This window comes from Lissotriton helveticus, chromosome 8, assembly GCF_964261635.1.
Source record: "Lissotriton helveticus chromosome 8, aLisHel1.1, whole genome shotgun sequence".
Lineage (NCBI taxonomy): Eukaryota > Metazoa > Chordata > Amphibia > Caudata > Salamandridae > Lissotriton > Lissotriton helveticus.
In genome coordinates this window covers 1140789511-1140812031 of record NC_136069.1, presented here as the reverse complement: position 1 = coordinate 1140812031, position 22521 = coordinate 1140789511, and the positions used below count along the sequence as shown (strand labels likewise).

At 45.5% G+C, this 22521-nt stretch overlaps 1 protein-coding gene across 1 annotated transcript in view; it reads left to right on the top strand.

Annotated features, from left to right (window-relative positions):
- Positions 1-22521, top strand: part of REV1 (REV1 DNA directed polymerase) — a 411701-nt gene that overhangs the window by 125624 nt on the left and 263556 nt on the right. Inside the window, exon 5 of the mRNA XM_078658014.1 lies at positions 11474-11626. Within this exon, the coding sequence (XP_078514140.1) occupies positions 11474-11626 (153 nt within the window). The remainder of the gene's footprint in view (positions 1-11473; positions 11627-22521) is intronic.

Genomic DNA, 22521 nt, shown 5'->3' with positions numbered 1-22521 from the left:
ACAGTACAAGTTCCACACTCCGTGGAAGTTCTTTTAAACCGAACTCAGACTCAGCACTTGACAATTGCACGTTTAACAGGTTATGAACTGACACTGTTTCAGCCACACATAGAAATCAGACGCTGCAACGTTTTAAATCCCGCTACACTGTTACCGTCAGTTACTTCAAATCCTGCCACACATGACTGTGTGGAAGTTGTTAACACCATGACAAAGCCAAGACAAGACTTGACAGATATTGCATTACCTGATCCTGACCTGACACTTTATGTGGATGGTTCATGTATGAGAACAAGTACAGGAGGACTAGTAGCCGCGTATGCAGTGACTACGGACACTGAAGTTATAGAAACACACCGTATTGATACCCTGTCTGCTCAAGCAGCAGAGCTAGTCGCTCTGACCCAAGCCTGTATACGTGCCAAGAACCTGAAAGTTAACATATATACAGATTCACGTTATGCATTCGGAGTCGTACACGACTTTGGAGTGCTCTGGCAGGAACGAGGTTTCATGACTTCTCATGGAACTAAGATTCAGCATGGTCTCCTCATTCAAGCTCTGTTAGATGCAATACATTTACTGACAGCTATTGCCATTATGAAGTGCAAAGCACATACGAAAGTCATTGATATCATTTCCCAAGGTAACAATCTAGCAGATCGAACAGCCAAACTTACAGCCCAGACTCCAGACATTCCAGTTAACAAGACATCGACACACATTCCAGATCAGACTACTTGTATGACAGTTAAGGACCCTACTCAAGATGTCATAGACATACAGTTACATGCTACTCCAGATGAAATCAAGAAATGGTCCGAACAAGGAGGGGTCCAGACAGATCAGGGATGGTTGACGAAGGGAAAAGCCACATGGTTTCTCCCCGACTCTATGGTTCAAGTCATTATTAATACCGCACATAGTCCAGTACACCTAGGAGAAAAGGCCATGTTAGACAGTATCCAGAACATTTGGTTCAACAAGCATTTACGAGCAGCAGCCAAGCAGAAAGTGCGTACCTGCATGATCTGTTGTCAGTTCAATCCAGGTAAAAGTGTCCCGGTGAAACAAGGTGGATTCCATCCTCCTGACCGCCCTTTTGAAGTCCTCCAGATGGATTATATTCAGATGGAGCGATGTCGAGGTTTCAAGTATGTCCTCGTAGTTGTATGTGCTTTGTCCAGATGGACAGAAGCATATCCGGTTCCAGATTACACTGCCGCGACCACTGCCAGGCAGTTGTTTCGTGAGTTTTTCCCCCGCTATGGTTTACCAAGGGTCGTGTATTCAGACAACGGCCAGCCATTCTCCTCTGAACTCATGAAAGAAGTTTCCCTTCTGTTAGGGTACCAGTGGAAGTTCCACTGTGTACGGCACCCCGAAGCAGCTGGTCTAGTTGAGAGACATAATCAGACACTGAAAATCCGCATTGCAAAAGTATGCGCAGAGAAAGGTGTAGATTGGTTGGTAGCACTGCCAGTTGCCCTTTTTTATATGAGAATGGTTGCACACTCTAGATCAGGTCTGTCCCCGTACGAGGTCGTATTCGGCCGTCCTCCAAATATGTGGGGTACACCTATGCCCCGAAAGATTACAGACGTTTCCAGTAATATGCTGACAGATTACCTAGCTTCCTTGATGTCTGCCCTACACTCTTGTCGTTCACAGGTCGCCGCTGCTTTTCCAGACAACACTCAAGTGAAACCGCACGAAGTCGTTCCAGGTGAACTCGTGTTGGTTCGAAACTTCGATCGTTCAAGTCTGCTGGAGCCCCGCTGGAAGGAGCCCAAGTTGGTGTTATTAACAACAAGGACCGCAGTCAAGCTCGAGGGACGCAAGGGCTGGGTACATACCAGCCACATCAAGAAATTCCATGGATTACGGCCAAAGACATTTATCAAAGACTGCCCCGTTCTTAAGGACTGTCCAGACACAGACTCTAAACTTCCCCTGTTAGAGAAAACTCCGCAGCAGGAGTATAAAGCCAAGTTGAGGTCTAGCAAGTCAGACAGTTTAATTGTTTAAGTCCCTCTCGGGTGAAGCGGTTAGACAGGTTCCTGACATGTATGAGATAGACCCACATAGTGAGAGAGTTAGTCAAAACTCTAAGAGAATACGCTATCAAAAGAATATTTGCAGTAGATGCATCGTTACTCTGTTATTTTTTATGTTTCTGAGTCTTATGGTTACCTGCATAAGTTATGCTTTTCATTTATGTTTTCCTATTTCACATGTACATATGTTTCCTAATGTTACAGTAGAGCACACATTTAGTGACCTGCCTCCTCACGAGTTATCCTATCGTCTTGCTATGCGTAATAACACATTTATCAGAATGTTACACTATTCACACCAGACCAGCAATGCCACTAATTGTTGGGTGTGTGGTCGACTTCCCCCTTTCCAGACACCGAAGGGAGTTCTGCCACTTTTTCCTTATCCGTTTTCACATAATGGTTCGTGTGGAGCATGGTCCACGTTAACGTCATCCTCAAATGATATGTCCCTTCTGAATAGAACATGTTTCCCAGACAAGGAAGGTCTTTCCCATAGAACAGGGTTAGATCTAGAAAATGAAGTATATGATTTAGGTAATTATTCCTCGAATTTTATGGTTCTGAATGTTCAGTCCGATACTACCCCAGAATTGCCTGCTATTTCAGTACTACCAGTCAAAGGCGAATTATGTGTCAAAAAGAATGGTTCCGCACATGTAGGACATAGTGATTGTACTACTGTGGTCGAGTATAGTGACAGTGGGAAATCTATTTTCAAAGCCTCACGTCATTCTTATTTTGTTTGTGGTCAGACCGCATATATCCGTCTGCCCCTCGATTGGGATGGAACTTGTTACATTGCCTTCCTACTGCCACCAGTTTTTCTAGCCCCATCCGATTATCACAGAAACACACATCTAGTACACGTTAGACATAGAAGGGAGACTGAGTCCCCAATTGTCGATCAAACTGAAACTACTCTAGAACAATATCAAGACTTCAATAAAGGTTTCTTTTTCTTTATAGGCCCTGTCCAGAATAGTAAGTTAATATGTAGGTTAACCAGAACCCTTGAAGCAGTAGTGAATGAGACTATTTCCGCTCTAGGTAATTTAACCGAAGAGCAATCTGCTATGCGTTTTGTCGTGCTCCAAAATCGTCTCGTCCTTGACGTCATATTGGCCGATAGAGGAGGAGCTTGTAGAGTCATCGGATCTAGTTGCTGCATTTTCATTCCTAATAACGCGCCGTCTGTTTATTCAGCTATAACCAGACTTCATAAAATTGCCCATCAGTTACACCAGAATCCAGGCACCTGGACATGGTCCGGTTGGCTCTGGAGTATCATATCTGCCTGGGGATGGAAAGTATTGTCATTCCTAGGTATAGCAGTAATGATCATATTCAGTTGCTGCCTCTGTTTACAATGTGGCCCTGCGATTTGCGGCTTGTGTGCTACATCCTGTATTCCTAGTCCTAAGTCCCGTTCCAAGACAATTCAAGACGAGCAAATGATGCTATATGAACAGATAGATGGTATCATGAATATTGATGTTTCCTGATGGAAACGTAGGGCACAAGGAGGGAATGTGGAAAAGTAAATTTTGCCATGTTGTATGTGCCTACGTGTTCCCCATCCTATGCTATATGTGCATGATCGATATGCATGTATACACCTATGATCGATTAAAGACGCAATTATAGTTGTGTCCAACTCTAGTATGCCAGTTTCCAGTTCTCGTGAAAGCAACGAGAATTAGGCCTATGTTGCCACGTTTACAGTGTGCACGTTAATTCACCGCATTGTCCCCGTTTCTAGGCCTCAAAAGGGCCCGGACACCAGATTCAAGTTCCAGTCTCCTGAACTCACTCCGAGGAGCGATACAGCCCCCACCTGCATCCCTGACCCTTCACTTATTTCCTGCCGCGCGGTGCCCGGCCCGGCCTGGCTCTGCCTGCCTGTCTGCCAAGAGTATGTTATGCTTCTAGTTATCAGTTCAGCTCCTCGTCTTTGCATTCCTTAGCTACTGAACCGTATAAACAGCTTCAGCTATAGTCTAGTCTTTATGTCTCCATGCAAGAGTATTACTGTATTAATATTCATAGAATATTCCTAGCACACGCATTACACGAAGAATATATGCATGCACCAGCCTTAGAGTCAAGTAGCCTCTGCCCTGATAGCTTTTAGTTTCTATCAACATGTACTCCAAACACAAGATACCAGATATGCCATAGGTACATGTCGTCCTGACACCGTAGACTTTAGTCTCCTCTTCTAGTGCAGAAGTCATAGCCCCCAGTTCTCCCTGGTAACACGTCATTGCCCGTTTGCGCGCACCACCAGGTTAAAGGTCCCAGCTGCTCTCAGGTAGCCCCCTCTATGTTTCCGCCCACTCATGACATTTCCGTGACGTTTCATACCACATGTCTCAGTGCACGCCCTGTACACGCCTTCTTCTTCCACCAATGTGTCCTTATCTTTCGCGACTGCTACGCCTACTGCTACGCCTACTGTATTGAATGTAATTGTAATGTATATATACCTTGTACTGTTACTTAGACGTGGCAGCTGCCATCCATTCTATTTCCATGCAGGCTATCCCGTTCCTGTCCCTTCCCTTATGCCTGATTAAAGCCTGTTAGACTCAGATACCTCGAATCCTGTCTCTTATTTATTGAGCTATCTGTTTTATTCAATGTATTCAAAAATAGTACCGGTAATTAATTATTTATTTACCACAGCTAGCTTGTATTTCCGCAAATGACTTAAGTCCCGCAATATAAAAAAGTTCCCCAATTGTCCTCAGACTTAGGTCTTACGAGCGTTTCATAGCAGTATCATGAAAGATTTCCGCAAATGATGGGTTCGTGAACAGCGGAGTGTAATAATTCATTCTCCCGGCTCCTATCTTTCTCGTCACCACTACCCACACCCGAAATGCAGCCAGTCGGGTCTTAAACCTAACTCTCTTATAATAACTTGGCTCGATACATTTCAGAAGCAGATTTTTAGCCTCATCGCCAATCAGTAGCTCGTAGCTGTCCGGTACAATCTCCTATCAGTAGCTCGTAGTTGTCTGGTACCCTATCTCTGCTCCAATGATCCGAGGGGTTTCCCCCTACTAATGCACTCACATACTGGAGAGCCGCTGCTAGATATTACATATTAAAACCGGGTGCAGCCCATCCTGCTCTTTCTCTAGGCTGTCATGTATTTCAGAGCCCTCTTGGTCATCTTGTACGCCTATATACATCGGTTGACCGTGTCCTCCAATTGCTTAAACCAGGCATTTCCGATTTCCAGAGGTATTGATCTGAAGACAATTGAGGACTTTGGGCAGGAAAATTATTTTGACAATATTGCACCGGCCAATTATTTACAGATGTAAATTATTCATCCTGCTAAGTTCCTGCCTCCCTTTCTGTATTACTGGGATTAAATTTAATTCAACAATTTGGTCTAATTCGGATGATATATCTACATCCAGATAGGTTGCCGATTGCATCACCCGGGGATCAACTAGGTTTACCAGTTCATATGTGATCATTCAAGCTTTATGCTGGTTGAGTGAATACCCCGAGATCTTCCCAAATGACATGGCTTCTTTTCCAATTTCTTCCAACGCCACTTGGGGTAGCGATGTCACTAAAGCCAAGGCATCCGCGTAACCCAAAATCTTAGTATCGGACCCTTGAAAACAGACCGGTTTAATACCTGAGTTTGTCTCGGTTTTGCTTATCAATGAGTCAATATAACAGGCGAACAATAACTGAGAACAGGGGCACCCCTGTCTAGTCCCTCTTTTAATCTTGAGCTGCTCCGTTTGCCCTCCCATCATTAGTAAGCAAACTGTAGGTGCTGCGTACATTGCGTGCACAGCATCTATAAAGCCCCTTCCCACCTGAGCCATCCAAGAGAGGCCCACAAATAATCCCAGGAGACCCTCTCAAATGCTTTTTCTGCATCTATAAATATAAGTGCCACAGGGTCTCCTGCGATCAAAGCAGCGTCAAATACCGTAATGACTCTTCTAAAATGATCTGTGGTTCCTCTACCAGGGATGAAACCATGCTGTCTAGGGGTAATCACTTTCTCTATAATTGTCACGGCTGCTATTCCTCAGGATCGGAAAGATGCTCAATAGGGGTCCACCTCCTGACGTCTCCACACTCTGACTGAGTATTTCCAGAGTATAAAAGCAGTCAGGCGAGGGAAAAAACAGGGAAGGGGAAGGGAACAGCAGGGATAAGGACCTGTAACGACAAGGAAGGACACGTTAGTTCCTTGTACTCTAACTCCTTAACTATGTCACAAGTGCTGTTGTGAATCCTCACCTGATAACTCTCAGGAAAATAGACCCTTCCCTCTGATGGAATCCTCCTCAGACTAAATGAAAGAACAGTTTGTTATAGCCTGTCTATTTCCTGATAGAGACACACACATCAACCTCCCACATGTATCACCCTCATTCACTCACCAGTAGCCTGTGGAAATCGTGACTGAACATGGGGTTCTCAAGAGGCGTCTGGATAGATAACAGTCTCTCCCAGCCGCTTCTTGTAAGGTGCACCAGCATCCGCTGATGGAAAAAATAACAACAAACTGTAAACGACCTAGAAAGCCAGCCGGCTTCTCCTGCTCACAGTTCAAGGATGAAAAACACAACGAAAATAAAGTCCCTGAAACAGGAGGGGGCAATCCTGCGTCTCCCGTTCAGTGTTCTCAGCCGAGAAACACCATTCAAACATAGATAAGCGTGGAGGGTGAAATCCCGCGTCTCCCTCGCCACCTATGAAATACAACACCAGCCGGTGTTTGCTGCGCAGATAAATCCGCGTCCCGTGAGTGACAGTGAGGGGGAAATCCAGGCGTCTCCTGCTCACTCACATAAACAAATATAATCAGGATCGCAAGAACGCGGAGGGGGCAATCCTGGCGTCTCACGCGTCTTGCGGTAGTAACCTCTTGACAGTACCAGCCGGTACCTGTCGTCACGTGGATCTCTACAGCTTGCTCTGCAGCCACAGAACAAAACGAACCACACCTTCCCTGGAACTCCGCGGGGACAGGGCGTCCGCAACCATCGGCTCTACAAGACAAATCACAAGCACCAGTAGATGGCGTCCAAGAGACTATATGCCTTCTGAGGCCCTCCCCCTTCATGCTAGGCATTCTGGGAGGTGTAGTCCAATTCTAGGTAGGCACGTTAGTCAGACCCTGACAATAATAAAAGTCAAACGGTTTGCTAGTAATTTAGGATATATTTTAGTATTGCTGTTTATAAGCGTAATTGGCCAATAGGATCCTAGATCAGTAGCCGGTTCCCCTTTTTCAAAATAACTATGATACTGGTTTTGGTCCATGAGTCCGGGGGTGGGAGGGGCTCCCCCTTTCGTACCAGACAGAGGGTATTAATGAGGTTTGGCCCAAGAGATGTCAAAAAAACTTTATAGAATTTGAGCAGGATCCGATTGGGTCCCTCCGCCTTACTCGAGGGTTGCTCGCTAAGTGGCATATATATTTCTTCCGACTTGAAAGGGAACATTTCTCTATATGGACAGAGCCCAGATATACCCTAATTGTCCTTTCCTATAAGTCCCCCTCTGTGTCATATATATTTTTTCATAAAATCTACGGAATTCCTCCCGGATGCCCTCGGCAGTGGTTATCGAGCTCTGTATTTCGTTCTTGATCTTCAAAATCTCTCTGCTAACTGCTTTTTCTACTTTATGCATACTACCAACGTGTGCCCCACTCGCACATTTTACTAGTAGCATTCTTGTCACAATGCCATGTACTGCTCTGTCACTTTTGCCGTTTTTACATCCCCAATTGCTGCTTTAGCCAGAGCAGGTTTGCCCATTATATTCTTTGTACATGCCCAGCAGCTATAGCACCAACAAGCTCCTCTTCTATTTCCCTAAGTTTTTATATAGGTTATTATGTTGTTGGTGCCTTTTTTTTTTTTTACGGTGAAGTCTAAAGATGAGTGTCTCCTCCTTACACCCGCCTTAAAGGCATCCTAGACCATCCCCTTACCAGCACTGTCTCTAATGGTCTCCATAAAATCCAGTATCCATTTATTCATCTGGGTAATGTATCCCTGATCGACCAACAAACCCCTTTTAAATGCCCAACTGTTGCTATGTTCCTTTACCCCTCCGATTAGTGTAAATCCCAATACCAAAGGTTTGTGATCTGACATTACCTGGGGGTATTTTTCATTGCAGCAGTTCGATATTCAGTTTTGTTAAACCAAAAAAAAGTCCAATCGGGCAACTGTTTTGTGCGGAGACAGAACATATGTGCTCCCTAGGTCTGGCGCCTTTAGTTGCAGCACCATATCTATAAGCCCATTATCCTGAATGAAATGGGCTTATGGCATACATATTTCCCTACGTTGTTGCCCCCAAGCCCGCCCATCCCATTTATATTCGAGTCTCTAAACAGTGTAATTTAGAAGGGCCAGGCACCCTGCTCAGTATTGAAGAACTCGAATAACTCGGGATAATCTCCAGTTGATCCGTATATGGAACAGATGGTAAAGGTTAGTGCGGCGTTGTATATAATTCCACAATAGCCCATCGTCCATATTTATCTGTTGATTGCCTTTTACAATTCATGTCTTTCTTCCAAGCTAGGATGGCCACCTCCCTTGCTCCTCTTCCCTGCATAGTATAGGTAATGAGATGATACTCTAGCTGCTCCAACAACCTTTTATTTGCCCCCTTAACATGGGTCTCCTGCAAACAAATAATATCGGCACATAGGATTTTTAGATCCTCTGCCACCTTACAGCTTTTACCATAATCATTTAGGCCACAAATGTTTACTGAGACTATTCACAGAATATTCATGGTTTACTTGTTGCTTCTTTCAAGGTGTAAATTCCACTTTCATTTAGCACTCTTAGTCCTCCTCCCTGGACCAACACCTCCATTCTGCCGTAGACTCTCATAAAGCTCTTCAAACACCCTTATTTTGCTCATCTTCCCCCCTCACACCCCTCCCGCCATCAAGCCCCCCCTGCCCCAACCTTTCCTGACTCCCTCCACCCAAACCTTGAGGCAAGCACACCAGCTGAGATGTGAATGATGAAAGCTGTGGCCCCGCTGCTCAAAGCTCCCAAAACTACCAACCCAACTGTGCAACCGAACCATCACCCTTAAATATTGCCTTTGTTACGTCCCATACACCCCCTTGATTTACAAATCGATGTCTTATTTCACTATTCAATCTTGCCCAGTCTCTATTTCCGAATTCCAACCATAAATTCCTTTGGCTTAATTTCAGATGTGAAGACTCTCACCTTGCTGTTATATATTATTTTTGGGCGGGCAGGATTGAGTAAATAGGCTTCAGTGCCAAGGGCTTGGCATGGTGGAAACAATTGCCTTGTCCTCCATCGTCTTTCCACTGTTACATGGCAGAGTAAAGAAAGATTGCCTCTCGTGAGTCCGCTTGGAATCAGTGCAGGCTTTAGTAAACACTGCTTTGCGGAGAAGAAAATTCTCAAAATAAACAATCGTGGCTATTGGCTGCTTCATTACACCTGGGTGCGCCTGTCCTGATATTTTTGAATGTGAATGAATAGCAATGCACTCACGGAATGTCCGTGTCCCAGTTCCAGCGTTGAAGCTCCGGGAAAGCCCACTTCGTCAAATTCAGGGTGTAAGCTCGACTATACCCCTTTCCGCCCCTTCTTCAATGCCTTAGATTCTCAAATCAGTGCGCCGTAGCCTATTTTCGTAATCTTCCAGTTTCCACTGCATGCCCATTATTTGTGATCATTGAGATTCTGTCTGGGTTTGGTTTCTAACCACATCATTCTCCAGAACGACCGTCCGTTCTTCAACTACCGTTAGTCAATTATTGATTTCTGCAAAGGCTTTAGCCACCTTTCTAACTGCCCCTTTAAGCTTTTTTGTTGCCAGACTGTTTTTTGTTTTTTACCATCCACCCATGTCTCTTCTTGGTGCTCTTTTATCGATTCATAGATCAACTTCGAAGATGGTTCTTCAGGGCCTTGTCTGCCTTTTGTTCCCTTAGCCACCATATTGGTATTCACATAGATTTTCTGCGTGGTTGAATAGTCCCACTTTAAGGCAGCACCAGATAAGTGTTTTTTTCAAACTGTCCATGGAGTGCCCTTGTGGAATGCCGCCTTTGTTTAAGGTGCTTTTTCCTTCTAATGATCGTACCAGTACCTTTGTACTGGCTGCTTGGGCTGGAGCTGAAAGTCAACTAAATAATTTCACCCTCGGACTCGACAGCACTTATACCGGAGCAGTTGGTCAAGGAAAAAAATATATACCCAGGATCCTGAGAGTTTTCAAGGCTTCTAGGACCCACTGCCCCCTCTATTAGAGCCTTTGTTTGATTGACCTTGCAGGGGAGTGGGGTTACGGTGTCACTTGCTTGCCATTTGCACTGTCGGCTGTCTGCCCCCCTTCCTCTGTTGAAATTGAAATATGCAAAAAGTCTACAATCTCAGGAGCATCTTCCCAGGCGAATTATGCCCCCGGTTCACCCTCCTTAAGTATATCAGCGTTAGTGGGAGGCCAATCCACTCCCGGACTCAAATACCCTGTTTCTCTAACCTGGACCTCAGGCTGCAGGTTGATCCCCACCTTTCTTCCTACCTCTTCTGAGGGGACCAGCTGTAACCCTCTTACTGCTACTGCCATGGGAGGGAAAAATTCAGTTACAGCCTTTTGTTGTTGAGGGTCCACATTTTGTCCCAGTGCCTCTTGATCTCCAATTGGCAGCATCCTTGCATGCTACGGCCTCCGAGCCCTTCCCACTCTTCAAGGTGGTGTTGTTCACACTGGTCGTCACCATCTTCAACAACTGGGGGTGAGAAGAGCTAGCGGCAGCCAGCCCCAATTGTGCAGGCTCGGTGCTCTGGTCTCAGATTGTATGGGCGGCCTTGGGTTGCATCCTGACCCTGACGCAGATCTAGGCAAGGAGCCTCACAGACCTAACAGCATGCCCGCCAAGGAAGAGGGCAGTAGCAGAAAGTCCCAGCTTCGACCTGGCCGGCTAGCAAGATTCCCGCCTCCCCGGCACCGCCCGTACTCTGATGAGCGCTCCAGCCACAAAACCAGTCCAGGATTGAAGGTGGGTATCTGACATCCCATGTTATTTCTGCTGCCCAGAAGGGGGCTGCTTGTTGAGAGGTTATGTTGCTTCACTCTAAATCAGACTCTGAACAGCGGTGGAGCAGCCGCCCCGGCCTCTCACACATACGCCATCTTGTCCCTCATACAGACACCTCATCACTGCTTTCCTAACGTAAATGCCCAGCCTTTGCTACTGCAGTGAATCTGTGTATTGGGGTGCTGGTCAACATGAATGGATGGTGTGTGCAAAGTATGAAATACATAACTGTCATGCTCTGAAAGCTTTTCCAACTCTTGCATTTTCATTCAGTATATTAACTTTTTTAAATATATATTTTTCTTTCCAGCATTAAAGCTGGACGGCTTCTATCATACATCCCATACCTGCTCTACAACAAGCAATCAAATGCTCAGAAAGTTCTCAACTTCAACACTGTATGCAAACCAAAGGAATCCTTGCCCGGTCCCAGCCATGTTGCCATCAAGCTTGACAGCAGAGTGTAAGTCTTTCCATACTAAGATAGTGAACAGTTAATGTGGGTAAGACCAGTGTGGGTTCTATATTGTGCTATATGTGTAAAGATCTACATTTTAACTTGAGTTTGGTTACACAGTTCACAAAGAAATGAGCCCTATTCTGCGCTCCGATGTCGAACCTTCATCTATTTATGGCAATTCTTTTTTTTTTTTATTTCAAGTTTATTTGGTTTTGTATAAAACAGAACTCAAAGCCTAACAAACAAAGCAGAAAATCAGAAGATAAAGAGATACTGGTGCGAGAACATAATATTCTTTTATTTTGCCTTTGAACAAATTACAATCTTTAAAGTATTTATTCTGTAGTTAATGAGTTATCCCAAGAGTGTTGATGGGTTTTCACAATTAACATTTTTAACTGCATTCGCTTCTATGCACTTGTGCCTTTCAGTTACTGGATCTCTTTCCAAATAATGACTATTGAGTTGCTTTTCCCAGGTTTTTTAATGTTTGGCCAAGGTAAGCACCAATTAAAATATGAGGAGCCTTTTATTTTTAGATTTTATTTAGATTGAGTTTAAGATTTGCAAAAAAAATTAATCTGTATGATAAAACATGTTTTGGAACAATAGAGAAATACCATGATCAATGGGTGAAAGGTTGAGTACTTTTGAATCTCATAGAAATATGTCTGTCATTGTGCATGCTTACCTGAAAAACACTTTTCACATAAAATACATGTAGGTGCAGCTCCATTGCTATGTTAACTTGCTAATCAAGGAGGGTGTAGATATACAGCTGAACCTAAACCTAATTCTGTTAAACATAAAATTACATTAGTGCATGAAATGTGCATCTGTAAATTTGCGTCCCACCAAGTACGTCATGTGGATGTAATAGTATACAGAGCGGTTGGGAATGTAAAAAGAAATGTTTATTGGTTTGTGTGTCACAGATAGAAAGTAAGACAGACCGAAAGAGACCGCCTGACCGTCTGCCAAGCTGATGATCATAGTGTGCTTTTTGTAAAATCTGTTTACATGAGTTAACTGTGAGTCTTCTTCTATCTGACCCATACTGTTGTATGGCTCTAGTTAATGTTTAAAAAATGTGAGTATGGCAGTCAGTCAGAAGCAGGAGTCTTTTACGGTTCTTGGACCCGTTAAACCATGTAGAGGCATTGCCTTTGTATAACAGTGAATTGTACAACCAGGTTGGGTACCTCTTGGTAGATGAACACAGGCAAACCTCCAGACTTGCACAGTGACTCACCTGTACAGATCAGGTCCAGATACATTAGCAATACCCAGGAGATGTGTTTCTATGAATAGAGTGCTAGCAGGGCTAGAAAAGTGATGGAATGATGGAGACAAAATCATTGTGAACCTTACACTCTCCGTCTTATAAAAGGGCATGGAGCTTTAGATATCCTTCTTTCATTAACCCAGGAACTTATTTGGAGTTTAATCTATAACTGTGTAGCCCCTCCATCTTATGGGGCCATCCACGTTGCTGCCTCCATTTAGTCCGGCTTTCATTATTCCAGTGCTTCCTTGTTTCACATTTCAAATCATGTAGCTCAAAAGGCATTGGTTGACAGTGAGTCTTGTGTTTCACTTAAAAATGTGTCCTGTATCATGCCAGGGAAACATGCTGCTTACCAGGAAAGAAAAATATTACATTGAAAAAGTCTTTTTGGTTTTAAAGTGAAGCTTCACGGATTTTGTGCTAGACCTCTCCTTTTTGGCTAACAAACATCCGCTTCCCTTCTTGCCCCCTTAAAATCTAATTTGTTTTGTAGTCCAGTAGGCCTTAACCTGCAACAACTTCACAAATGAAATTAATTCCACTGTTTCTTTCTCTTCCTCTTAAATGGAACCTGAAATATATTCTTACCAGTGCAAGTAGTTGTCAGTCCCAACAAACTCGTATGCACATGGTCAGACAGTCAGAACGTCCCTAAAATAATTTGTGCTTCTTTCTGTAGTCAATTGTGAGATCCCATTTTGGCCTCTTTCAACTCAAGTCTGTGTTTCTGCGACTAGTTTTAAGGTGCCAAAGGTAAAGGATAATTGTTTCTTGGTAGTTGTTGAATTTGGCCCTCTCTGCAGTGTCACCCACAAACGTTATGCTTTCCTCCTCCTATTTGTGTACTGAATTTTTTTTGTTGACCTTAGGATTCTGTCAGTTTTACCGCTGCTAACCAGTGCTTATAAATCCAGTACTTGTATAGTGCATGTATCACCCCCGAAGGGGTATCTCGGCGCTGGGGGCCGTTGGGAAGATTAAGCGAGCTATTGCCCAGAGTCACATGGTGCTGGGCAGACTCCTGCTGCCGGAGCCGGGGATCAAACCGGGATCCCCAGCGTCCGTCGCCCTGGCCGCTGCGCCACACCTCTTCCCATAAAACATGGTAGATTGGCTTACTTAATTTACGTGTAAATCCTCAGTAAATTTGCACTACATGTGCCTAGGAATTGTAAATTAAATGCTCCTAGTGGGCCTGCAGCACAGGTTGTGCCACCCAGTTCAGTAGCCATTTAAACAGGTCTCAAGCCTGCTATTGCAGCCTGTATGTGTGCAGTTTTAAACTGACATTTCGGCCAGGCAAATTTAATCTTTTGCCAGTCCAAAACCTTCCCTTTTAATATATATGTCACCCCTAGGGTAGTCCCCGGACAGCCCAGAGGTCAGGGAGCAATGCATTTGAAAAGCAGGACATGTACATTTAAGATTTACATGTTCCTAGAAGTGAAAAATCTTAAGTTAATTTTTCACTACTGCAAGGCCTACCTTGCCCATAGGATAACATTGGAGTTAACTTATTAAATTTTATAAATGTAATTTCCAAACAGGAACAGATAACCAGTTCATGTTTGGTGTCTCTGGAATTGGGATTTAAAATCCTAACTTATGGCAAAGTCGGATTTTAAATTACAATTTTGAAAATGCCACTTTTAGAAAGTTAACATTTTCCTGCCATAGCCATTTAGTGCCTGTAGCCTGTTTCTGGTCATATGACTGGATGTAGCTGACTGTTGGTATTTGTGAATTCCTCCTTGACAGACACACACAAATATGTGACTGGATGGGCCGTCATTGGCAGTATGGATGAGAAGAGCTGGGCCCAACCCCACTTACAATTGAATAGGCTATGTCCCGCCTCCACACAAAGGGCTATATATCCCCTGTAGTTAGTCTGGAGTCAGGACAGAGAAGGTAGAATTCCTGGGGACTTCAAAGGGAAACCTCTAGAACAGCGTTTCCCAAACTGTGGTCCGCGGACCCCCAGTGGTCCGTGAGACATTCCCAGGGGGTCCGCAGGACTTGAGTGCCTGTCGTCATTGTGAAAAATTAAACGCCCGTGCGTCCTCACAGCACTCAAGAGCTGTGAATGTTGACGCGGGGCGGCGAGACCACAACAATACAATCGGGAGGCGGGGGCAGCGAATGGGAAGTGGGCAGTCAGGGGGGTGGGCCGCAGGGGGCACAGCGGCTGGGGAAACGAGTGGAACAGAAGACAAAAGAGGCACAAAAACAAGGAAAAAATGAGTGGCACGGAAGGTAGAAGGGCACGAAAAAACAAATGGAACTGAGGGCAGAAGGGCACAAAAAACGAGGGAAATACGTGTGGCACATAGGACATAAACGGTACAAAAGGGGATGGTAATGGACGGAGCATCTGAACCAATCAAACACTCACACCCAGTCAAAAGATCTGGGTTTAATCCATCACCGTTCTTTAGCCCACTCTGCCACCCCAGTTCTGACATGGCTATATGCAAATCAGTCTGACCCTGTGTCTCATGGGAACAGTCCAGCCCGAACTGCCAAGTCATGCCTTCCCTCGACCGGAAACAAGCTTCCGAGGACCGGTTTCTGGCATTACAGACGTCTTCAGCCCGGCTTGCTTGAATCCAGTGGCAAAGTGGACAGAGCATCTGAACCAATCAAACACTCACACCCAGTCAAAAGATCTGGGTTTAATCCATCACCGTTCTTTAGCCCACTCTGCCACCCCAGTTCAGACATGGCTATATGCAAATCAGTCTGACCCTGTGTCTCATGGGAACAGTCCAGCCCGAACTGCCAAGCCATGCCTTCCCTAGATCAGTTGACTGGGGGTGAGTGTTTGATTTGCTCAAACGCTCCGTCCATCATCCCCTTTTGTATCGCTTTGTTCGCCCTAAGTGTGGCAGGGTATGCTCAGACGTGAGTCCCTTGCTCACTTGGCCACTGGATTCAAGATAGCCTGGCTGATGAGGATTATGAATCCAAAACCGGTCCCAGGATGCTTGTTTCCGGTCCAGGGAAGACATGACTTGGCAGTTCGGGCTGGACTGTTCCCATGAGGCACAGGGTCAGACTGATTTGCATATGGTCATGTCTGAACTGGGGTGGCTGAGTGAGCCAAAGAATGGTGATGGATTAAACCCAGATCAGTTGACTGGGGTGAGTGTTTGATTTGCTCAAACGCTCCGTCCATCATCCCCTTTTGTATCACATAGGACATAAAGGCACAAAAAACGAGGGAAAAACTAGTGGAACAGAGGGCAGAAAGGCACAAGAAACGAGGGAAAAACGAGTGGCACAGAGGGCATAAAGGCACAAAAAACGAGGGGAAAACGAGTGGAACAGAGGGCAGAAAGGCACAAAAAACGAGTGGAACACAGGGCAGAAAGACACAAAAAACTAGTGGAACAGAGGGCAGAAAGGCAGAAAAAACGAGGGGAAAACGAGGGGAAAACGAGGGCAGAAAGGCACAAAAAACGAGGGAAAAACGAGTGGAACAGAGGGCTGAAAGGCACAAGAAACGAGGGAAAAACGAGTGGCACAGAGGGCATAAAGGCACAAAAAATGAGGGAAAACGAGTGGAACAGAGGGCAGAGAGGCACACAAAACGAGGGGAAAACGAGGGCACAGAGGGCAGAAAGGCACAAAAAACGAGGGAAAAATGAGTGGCACAGAGGGCAGAAAGGCACAAAAAACGAGTGGAACAGAGGGCTTAAATGCACAAAAAACGAGTGGAAAAGAGGGCAGAAAGGCACAAAAAACGAGTGGAAAAGAGGGCAGAAAGGCACAAAAAATGAGGGGAAAGAGTGGAACAGAGGGCAGAAAGGCACAAAAAACGAGGGAAAAACGAGTGGAACAGGGCAGAAAGGCACAAAAACAAGTGAAACAGAGGGCATAAAGGCACAAAAAACAAGTGGAACAGAGAGCAGAAAGGCATAAAAAACGAGTGGAACAGAGGGCAGATGGGCACAAAAAACAAGAGAAAAAACGAATGGAACAGAGGGCAGAAAGGCACAAAAAATGAGGGGAAAACGAGTGGAACAGAGGGCAGAAAGGCACCAAAAACGAGGGGAAAACGAGTGGAATAAAGGGCAGAAAGGCACAAAAAACGAGTGGAACACAGGGCAGAAAGACACAAAAAACGAGTGGAACAGAGGGCAGAAAGGCACAAAAAACGAGGGAAAAACGAGTGGAACAGAGGGCAGAAAGGCACAAGAAACGAGGGAAAAACGAGTGGAACAAAAGGCAGAAAGGCACAAAAACTAGTGGAACAGAGGGCAAAAAGGCACAAAAACGAGGGAAAAACGAGTGGCACAGAGGGCAGAAAGGCACAAAAAACGAGTGGAACAGGGCTTAATGGCACAAAAAACGAGTGGAACAGAGGACAGAAAGGCACAAAAAACGAGTGGCACAGAGGGCATATGGGCACAGAAAACGAGTGGAACAGAGGGCAGAAAGGCACAAAAAATGAGGGGAAAACGAGTGGAACAGAGGGCAGAAAGGCGCAAAAAACGAGGGGAAAATGAGTGGAACAGGGCAGAAAGGCACACAAAACAAAGGAAAAACGAGGGGAACAGAAGGCTGAAGGGCACAAAAAACGAGTGGTATAGAAGGCAAAAGGGGCACAAAAAACGAGGGGAAAACGAGTGGCACAGAGGGCAGACGGGCACAAAAAACGAGTGGCACAGAGGCAAAATACAGAATACAGAAATATAGGGGCAGCTAAGAACAGAAGGCAGAACAGGCACAGAGGCACCTGGGCAGCAAGGGGAACAGAAGGGAAAACCGGGCAGAGACACGGGGCAGCGAGGGGTACAGAAGGAAAGACTGGGCAGAGAGAGCACGGGGACAGCGAGGGGAACAGAGGGAAGAAAAAGGGGCACGGACCACATACAGGCAGCGGGGGAAGACAGACAACAGCAGTCACAGACACAACAATGAAAATACAGGCAATACAATGAAAGCAATAAAGCGTTGAAAGGCACATGTGTATAGGTTACCGTTACTTGGCAGGCAGGTAAAAATAGATGCAGCCAGGATCAGCAGTTGGATTTTCGTGCTGCTGTCTGATTGCTCACTTTACACACGCCCTTGGGTGAATTATGTGTGCTGTCAAGCTTCCACATTCAGACATATCAAGCTCTTATTCTGTGTAGCCTTTGCAGTTTGTTGTTGGCAAGGGATGGGGCAGTGGGCATCCTAACAGGAGAAGGTCATGTCAGGTGCCACGCGAGGCCTCTCTGAAATATGCCTTAACTGCACTGCTCACCCCTTGGTGGTAAAATGTTGTTCTGTCTGTGACTAAAGATTATGTCTAACAGCAGTTTATGGTAATTGGCATAGCATTGTTCCATGATCTCGCTGAAACAATATGCCTCCTCTGCAGATACCTTCCTGCCATCTCTTGCACTTCCATGATGAACTCCTAATATAGACCTTGAATTTGCTCTATTCACTGGACGCTTTGTGCACTATCTTGTTAGAATTTTCACAATATTCGTTGCTCCTTGGGGCATGTCTTTATTATAAAATGCTTCATAATTGTATAATATTTTAGACCTTCTTAAACTGTGAATAGGTAAAAATGCTAATAATTCACAATCATTCAACATGTTGCTGTAAGGAAGGGTCACCACTCCAAGGCTCTGGGATGAGGATGTAGAGGTGCTGCTATGGCTGAGAGCAGGAGACTTGTACCACTAAATAATACACTGCTGTATGCATACATGTCCATGCCAATAGACCCAATTCAGGCTGTCTCCCTCTTGAAATTGCCTCTGCTTCAAAAGGCGTTTTAAAAAGAAATTGAAATTTTACAAATTGCTTGGGGGTCCCCGGCTTCCAGTAGTGATTCAGTGGTGGTCCTCAGGAGTCAAAAGTTTGGGAACCACTGCTCTAGAAGCTTCTACGCCACATCAAAGCACAACTGGGTATAAATACTGGACCTCAGACACCAATTCTTCGGTACACTTATGGACCTGTGGATACTATGCCTATAAGAAGGACTTTTCATTGTGTTACTGTTGAAGTGTTCCACAAATACTTTACACATTGTCTCTTATTTTCAAGAGAAAGAACAGGTAGTGGTGTTTCCTATGAGGGAAATAACCGCACATCCAAAAATGTAAACGTATTTAAGAGTATCAGTTATTGGCGTGAGGAATGTATATGTTGCTATATTGGCAACCATGTGCTAAATCAGCTTCAAACACCTACTACCTAGAGGTGCTAACTGCACATTAAAGCTTTAACATGCATCTAACTAAACACAACAAAAGAAGCTATTACAGCTCAACCTTTTGACTTGAATTCATTGAATATCCAGAAACAGTACTGGTCATAGGTTAAACCGATTCCATAATAAAGTTTAGTCTCTGCACAATGAGGATGATGAAAAAGAACCAATATATTAAAAATTATTTAATCAGATAATCAATAGAGATTTCTTATATCCTTTATTAGTGTCCAAAAATTAAAATTCCCATCACACGATTAGCCGACACGCGTTTCGTCTGTACTCAGACTTTTTCAAGGCTGGAATGACAAATATATGACAATCAATGTGCTGTATACAATACTGTGATAATGTTAAAAAAAAATGATACAAAAGTTAAAAATGACCTATACATAAAATGTGCAAAACCTAATGATCTGATACAATGAAGGAAGATAAACATAAGTCCTATGACAGTAATCATTCATATTAGCAAAAAGACTAAAAAGAGACTGTGTGCCTTTAACTAGAGAAGAAGAGACCGAAAGACACCAAGAGGATTAGATTAGAAGGAAAGAACCCAAGGGTCAGAGTACCAAAAACCGTAATACACCCGAGCATGCCATGCTCAATAAAATATTAGAGTTGTGAATGTGAACAACTTGTTGACTACAAGGACAATATCATATATTGATGTAGTGTCAGATCAGATCAGATCAGATCAGATCAGATTAGCTTTATTCGATTTTAGATATAAAATCATATAAGCAACAACAATACATAAGTATACAGCGTAATATTTCATTACATATTAAATGACATCTGTTAAAAAAGGAATAAATCAATGTGACGAATCGGCTAATCATTATAAAACATTCCCTTTAAAAGTGTAAAAAATCTAAAACGGAAAGGGACATGGGACATGCAAACAGTTCCAAGATGTAGGTCATGGTTTGATAAAAAAACGTATGGCCGCCCTGTGTCAATTGCTTCCTTATTAATTATGTACTGCAAATACCACCTGTGCTAGTACATATGGATGGTCTCTTATAGGGGATTCTTAAAAGATACAATTTTGAGCATAGATTCAAGTCTATTAGGAGCTAAAAGGCTACTGGCGTTTTGATACACAGGATCCCCTACCCAACAAATAATTGTGCTCACCTGTTGGTCTTACTAAAGGGTTGTGTGGGGAGCTCGGGTAGAAATCATATAAATCCAAAATGCATATGGGGCCGTCACCTTTTTTACGCTGGCAAGATCGTAAATGGGGGACAACATTCCTGTTCCTAAATTTGATTAACACCAGGTCCCCAGGGATGTCTTTGGATAGTGAGCCTAGCCACCCCACCCTTCTGACGCTCAGGATTCCACCATCTTGATCGGGTGGCAGGGGTCTGTTATTTTTTAACCAGAATATGACCTTATTGAGTAGGTCCTGTTGTGATTCGTGTTTCCCACGAGTAAGTGGAGGTATCCCTGAAAGAACAGACACAAAAGGGGCGGCTTCTGGTGGTAAGTGTATGCGGGCCGCTTTTTTTGGGTCTGTTCTGCGAGCCGTGAGATTTATTAACGCAGGTTTAGGGGCATCTATAGGACCTGTTGAGGTGGGTACATTAGAAGTGAAAGTTTGAGTTTGAACATTCTTACGTGTCTTGGTTAATTTAGACTTTACGGGGGCAATAGGCGAGTTAGGGCAATTAGATGTTACCATACTGTTAGTAGGTGAGGAGTTCGCTTTAATGGCTTCCTCGATGCTGGTCAGCCTATCCCCCAAATTATTAATTTTTATTATCAAACTGAGACAGTAAAGGCAGTTGGGAGGACGATACTGGGTCTTCTGGTTTTCCCACATCCGCCTCAGGTACAGTGGGGTTATTGGGGGGTAATGTGGGGCTAGCGCACAGTTTTTGAATTTTTTATTGATTCTCGTAGTCATTTTCCCCATCATGCTTCCTTTTAGTCTTGTAACCCTGGGGAGGTACTGGAGCTTGAGATTTATCTTTCTTAGGTGGTAAAGCTAGTTCCAGCAGACTGCCATTTGGGTTTACTACAATAGTATTTTTTGTGGATAAGGGCAATGTCACCGGAACATACTTAGTACCACACAGGGCACTAAGCTCCTCCCAGATGGACAGGTTTTGTGGTCTATCGGAGGTAAGTGGGGGGATTGGGTGCAGTCTGAGGAGGGGCATGGATCAACGCTGTCTGATCCACTGGGGGTGGACAATTGTCTACAGCTCGTGGTACGGTCTTTTTGTCCCAAGCCCGTGCCCTGCTTAGGTAGTAATTGTTTGAGAGGCCCCTTGCGTGTCATGATACAAAGGTGATAGAATATAGATAGTATAGGTCGTTGATGCGATAAGAAGGTAACCAAGCAATGTCCAAATAAAGTCAATTTAAAATGCAAGAAACTGGGCCGTCCCGGCCTCCTCAGGCCGCGGAGGGCCACAGAGGGCCCGCCCTTTGCCCGGGCTTAGTCCCGGGCGCCTACCCGCGACGTGGGGGCTCACGCTGTACTTCTGAGCACCTCCGTGGGCGGGACAGGACGTGCGCGCCTTCCTCGGCGCAAGGGGTGCTGGGGGATGTGGTCCCCGGTCTCCGGCGTCAGGGAAGCAGGAAGCCCGGTATGGGCAGCGGTGAAGCAGTGCTGGAGCTGCGGCGATCCAGGACCCCAGGGGAAAGCTCCCAGGTCAGTTCCTTGGTGCAGAAAGGTCCCCCCGCTCCCCCAGGGCTCACTCTGTACTTCTGAGCACCTCCGGGGGCGGGACAGGACGTGCGCGCCTTCCTCGGCGCAAGGGGTGCTTGGGGATGTGGTCCCCGGTCTCCGGCGTCAGGGAAGCAGGAAGCCCGGTATGGGCAGCGGTGAAGCAGCGCTGGAGCTGCGGCGATCCAGGACCCCAGGGGAAAGCTCCCAGGTCAGTTCCTTGGTGCAGAAAGGTCCCCCCGCTCCCCCGGGGCTCACGCTGTACTTCTGAGCACCTCCAGGGGCGGGACAGGACGTGCGCGCCTTCCTCGGCGCAAGGGGTGCTGGGGGATGTGGTCCGCGGTCTCCGGCGTCAGGGAAGCAGGAAGCCCGGTATGGGCAGCGGTGAAGCAGCGCTTGAGCTGCGGCGATCCAGGACCCCAGGGGAAAGCTCCCAGGTCAGTTCCTTGGTGCAGAAAGGTCCCCCCGCTCCCCCGGGGCTCACGCTGTACTTCTGAGCACCTCCGGGGGCGGGACAGGACGTGCGCGCCTTCCTCGGCGCAAGGGGTGCTGGGGGATGTGGTCCCCGGTCTCCGGCGTCAGGGAAGCAGGAAGCCCGGTATGGGCAGCGGTGAAGCAGCACTGGAGCTGCGGCGATCCAGGACCCCAGGGGAAAGCTCCCAGGTCAGTTCCTTGGTTCAGAAAGGTCCCCCCGCTCCCCCGGG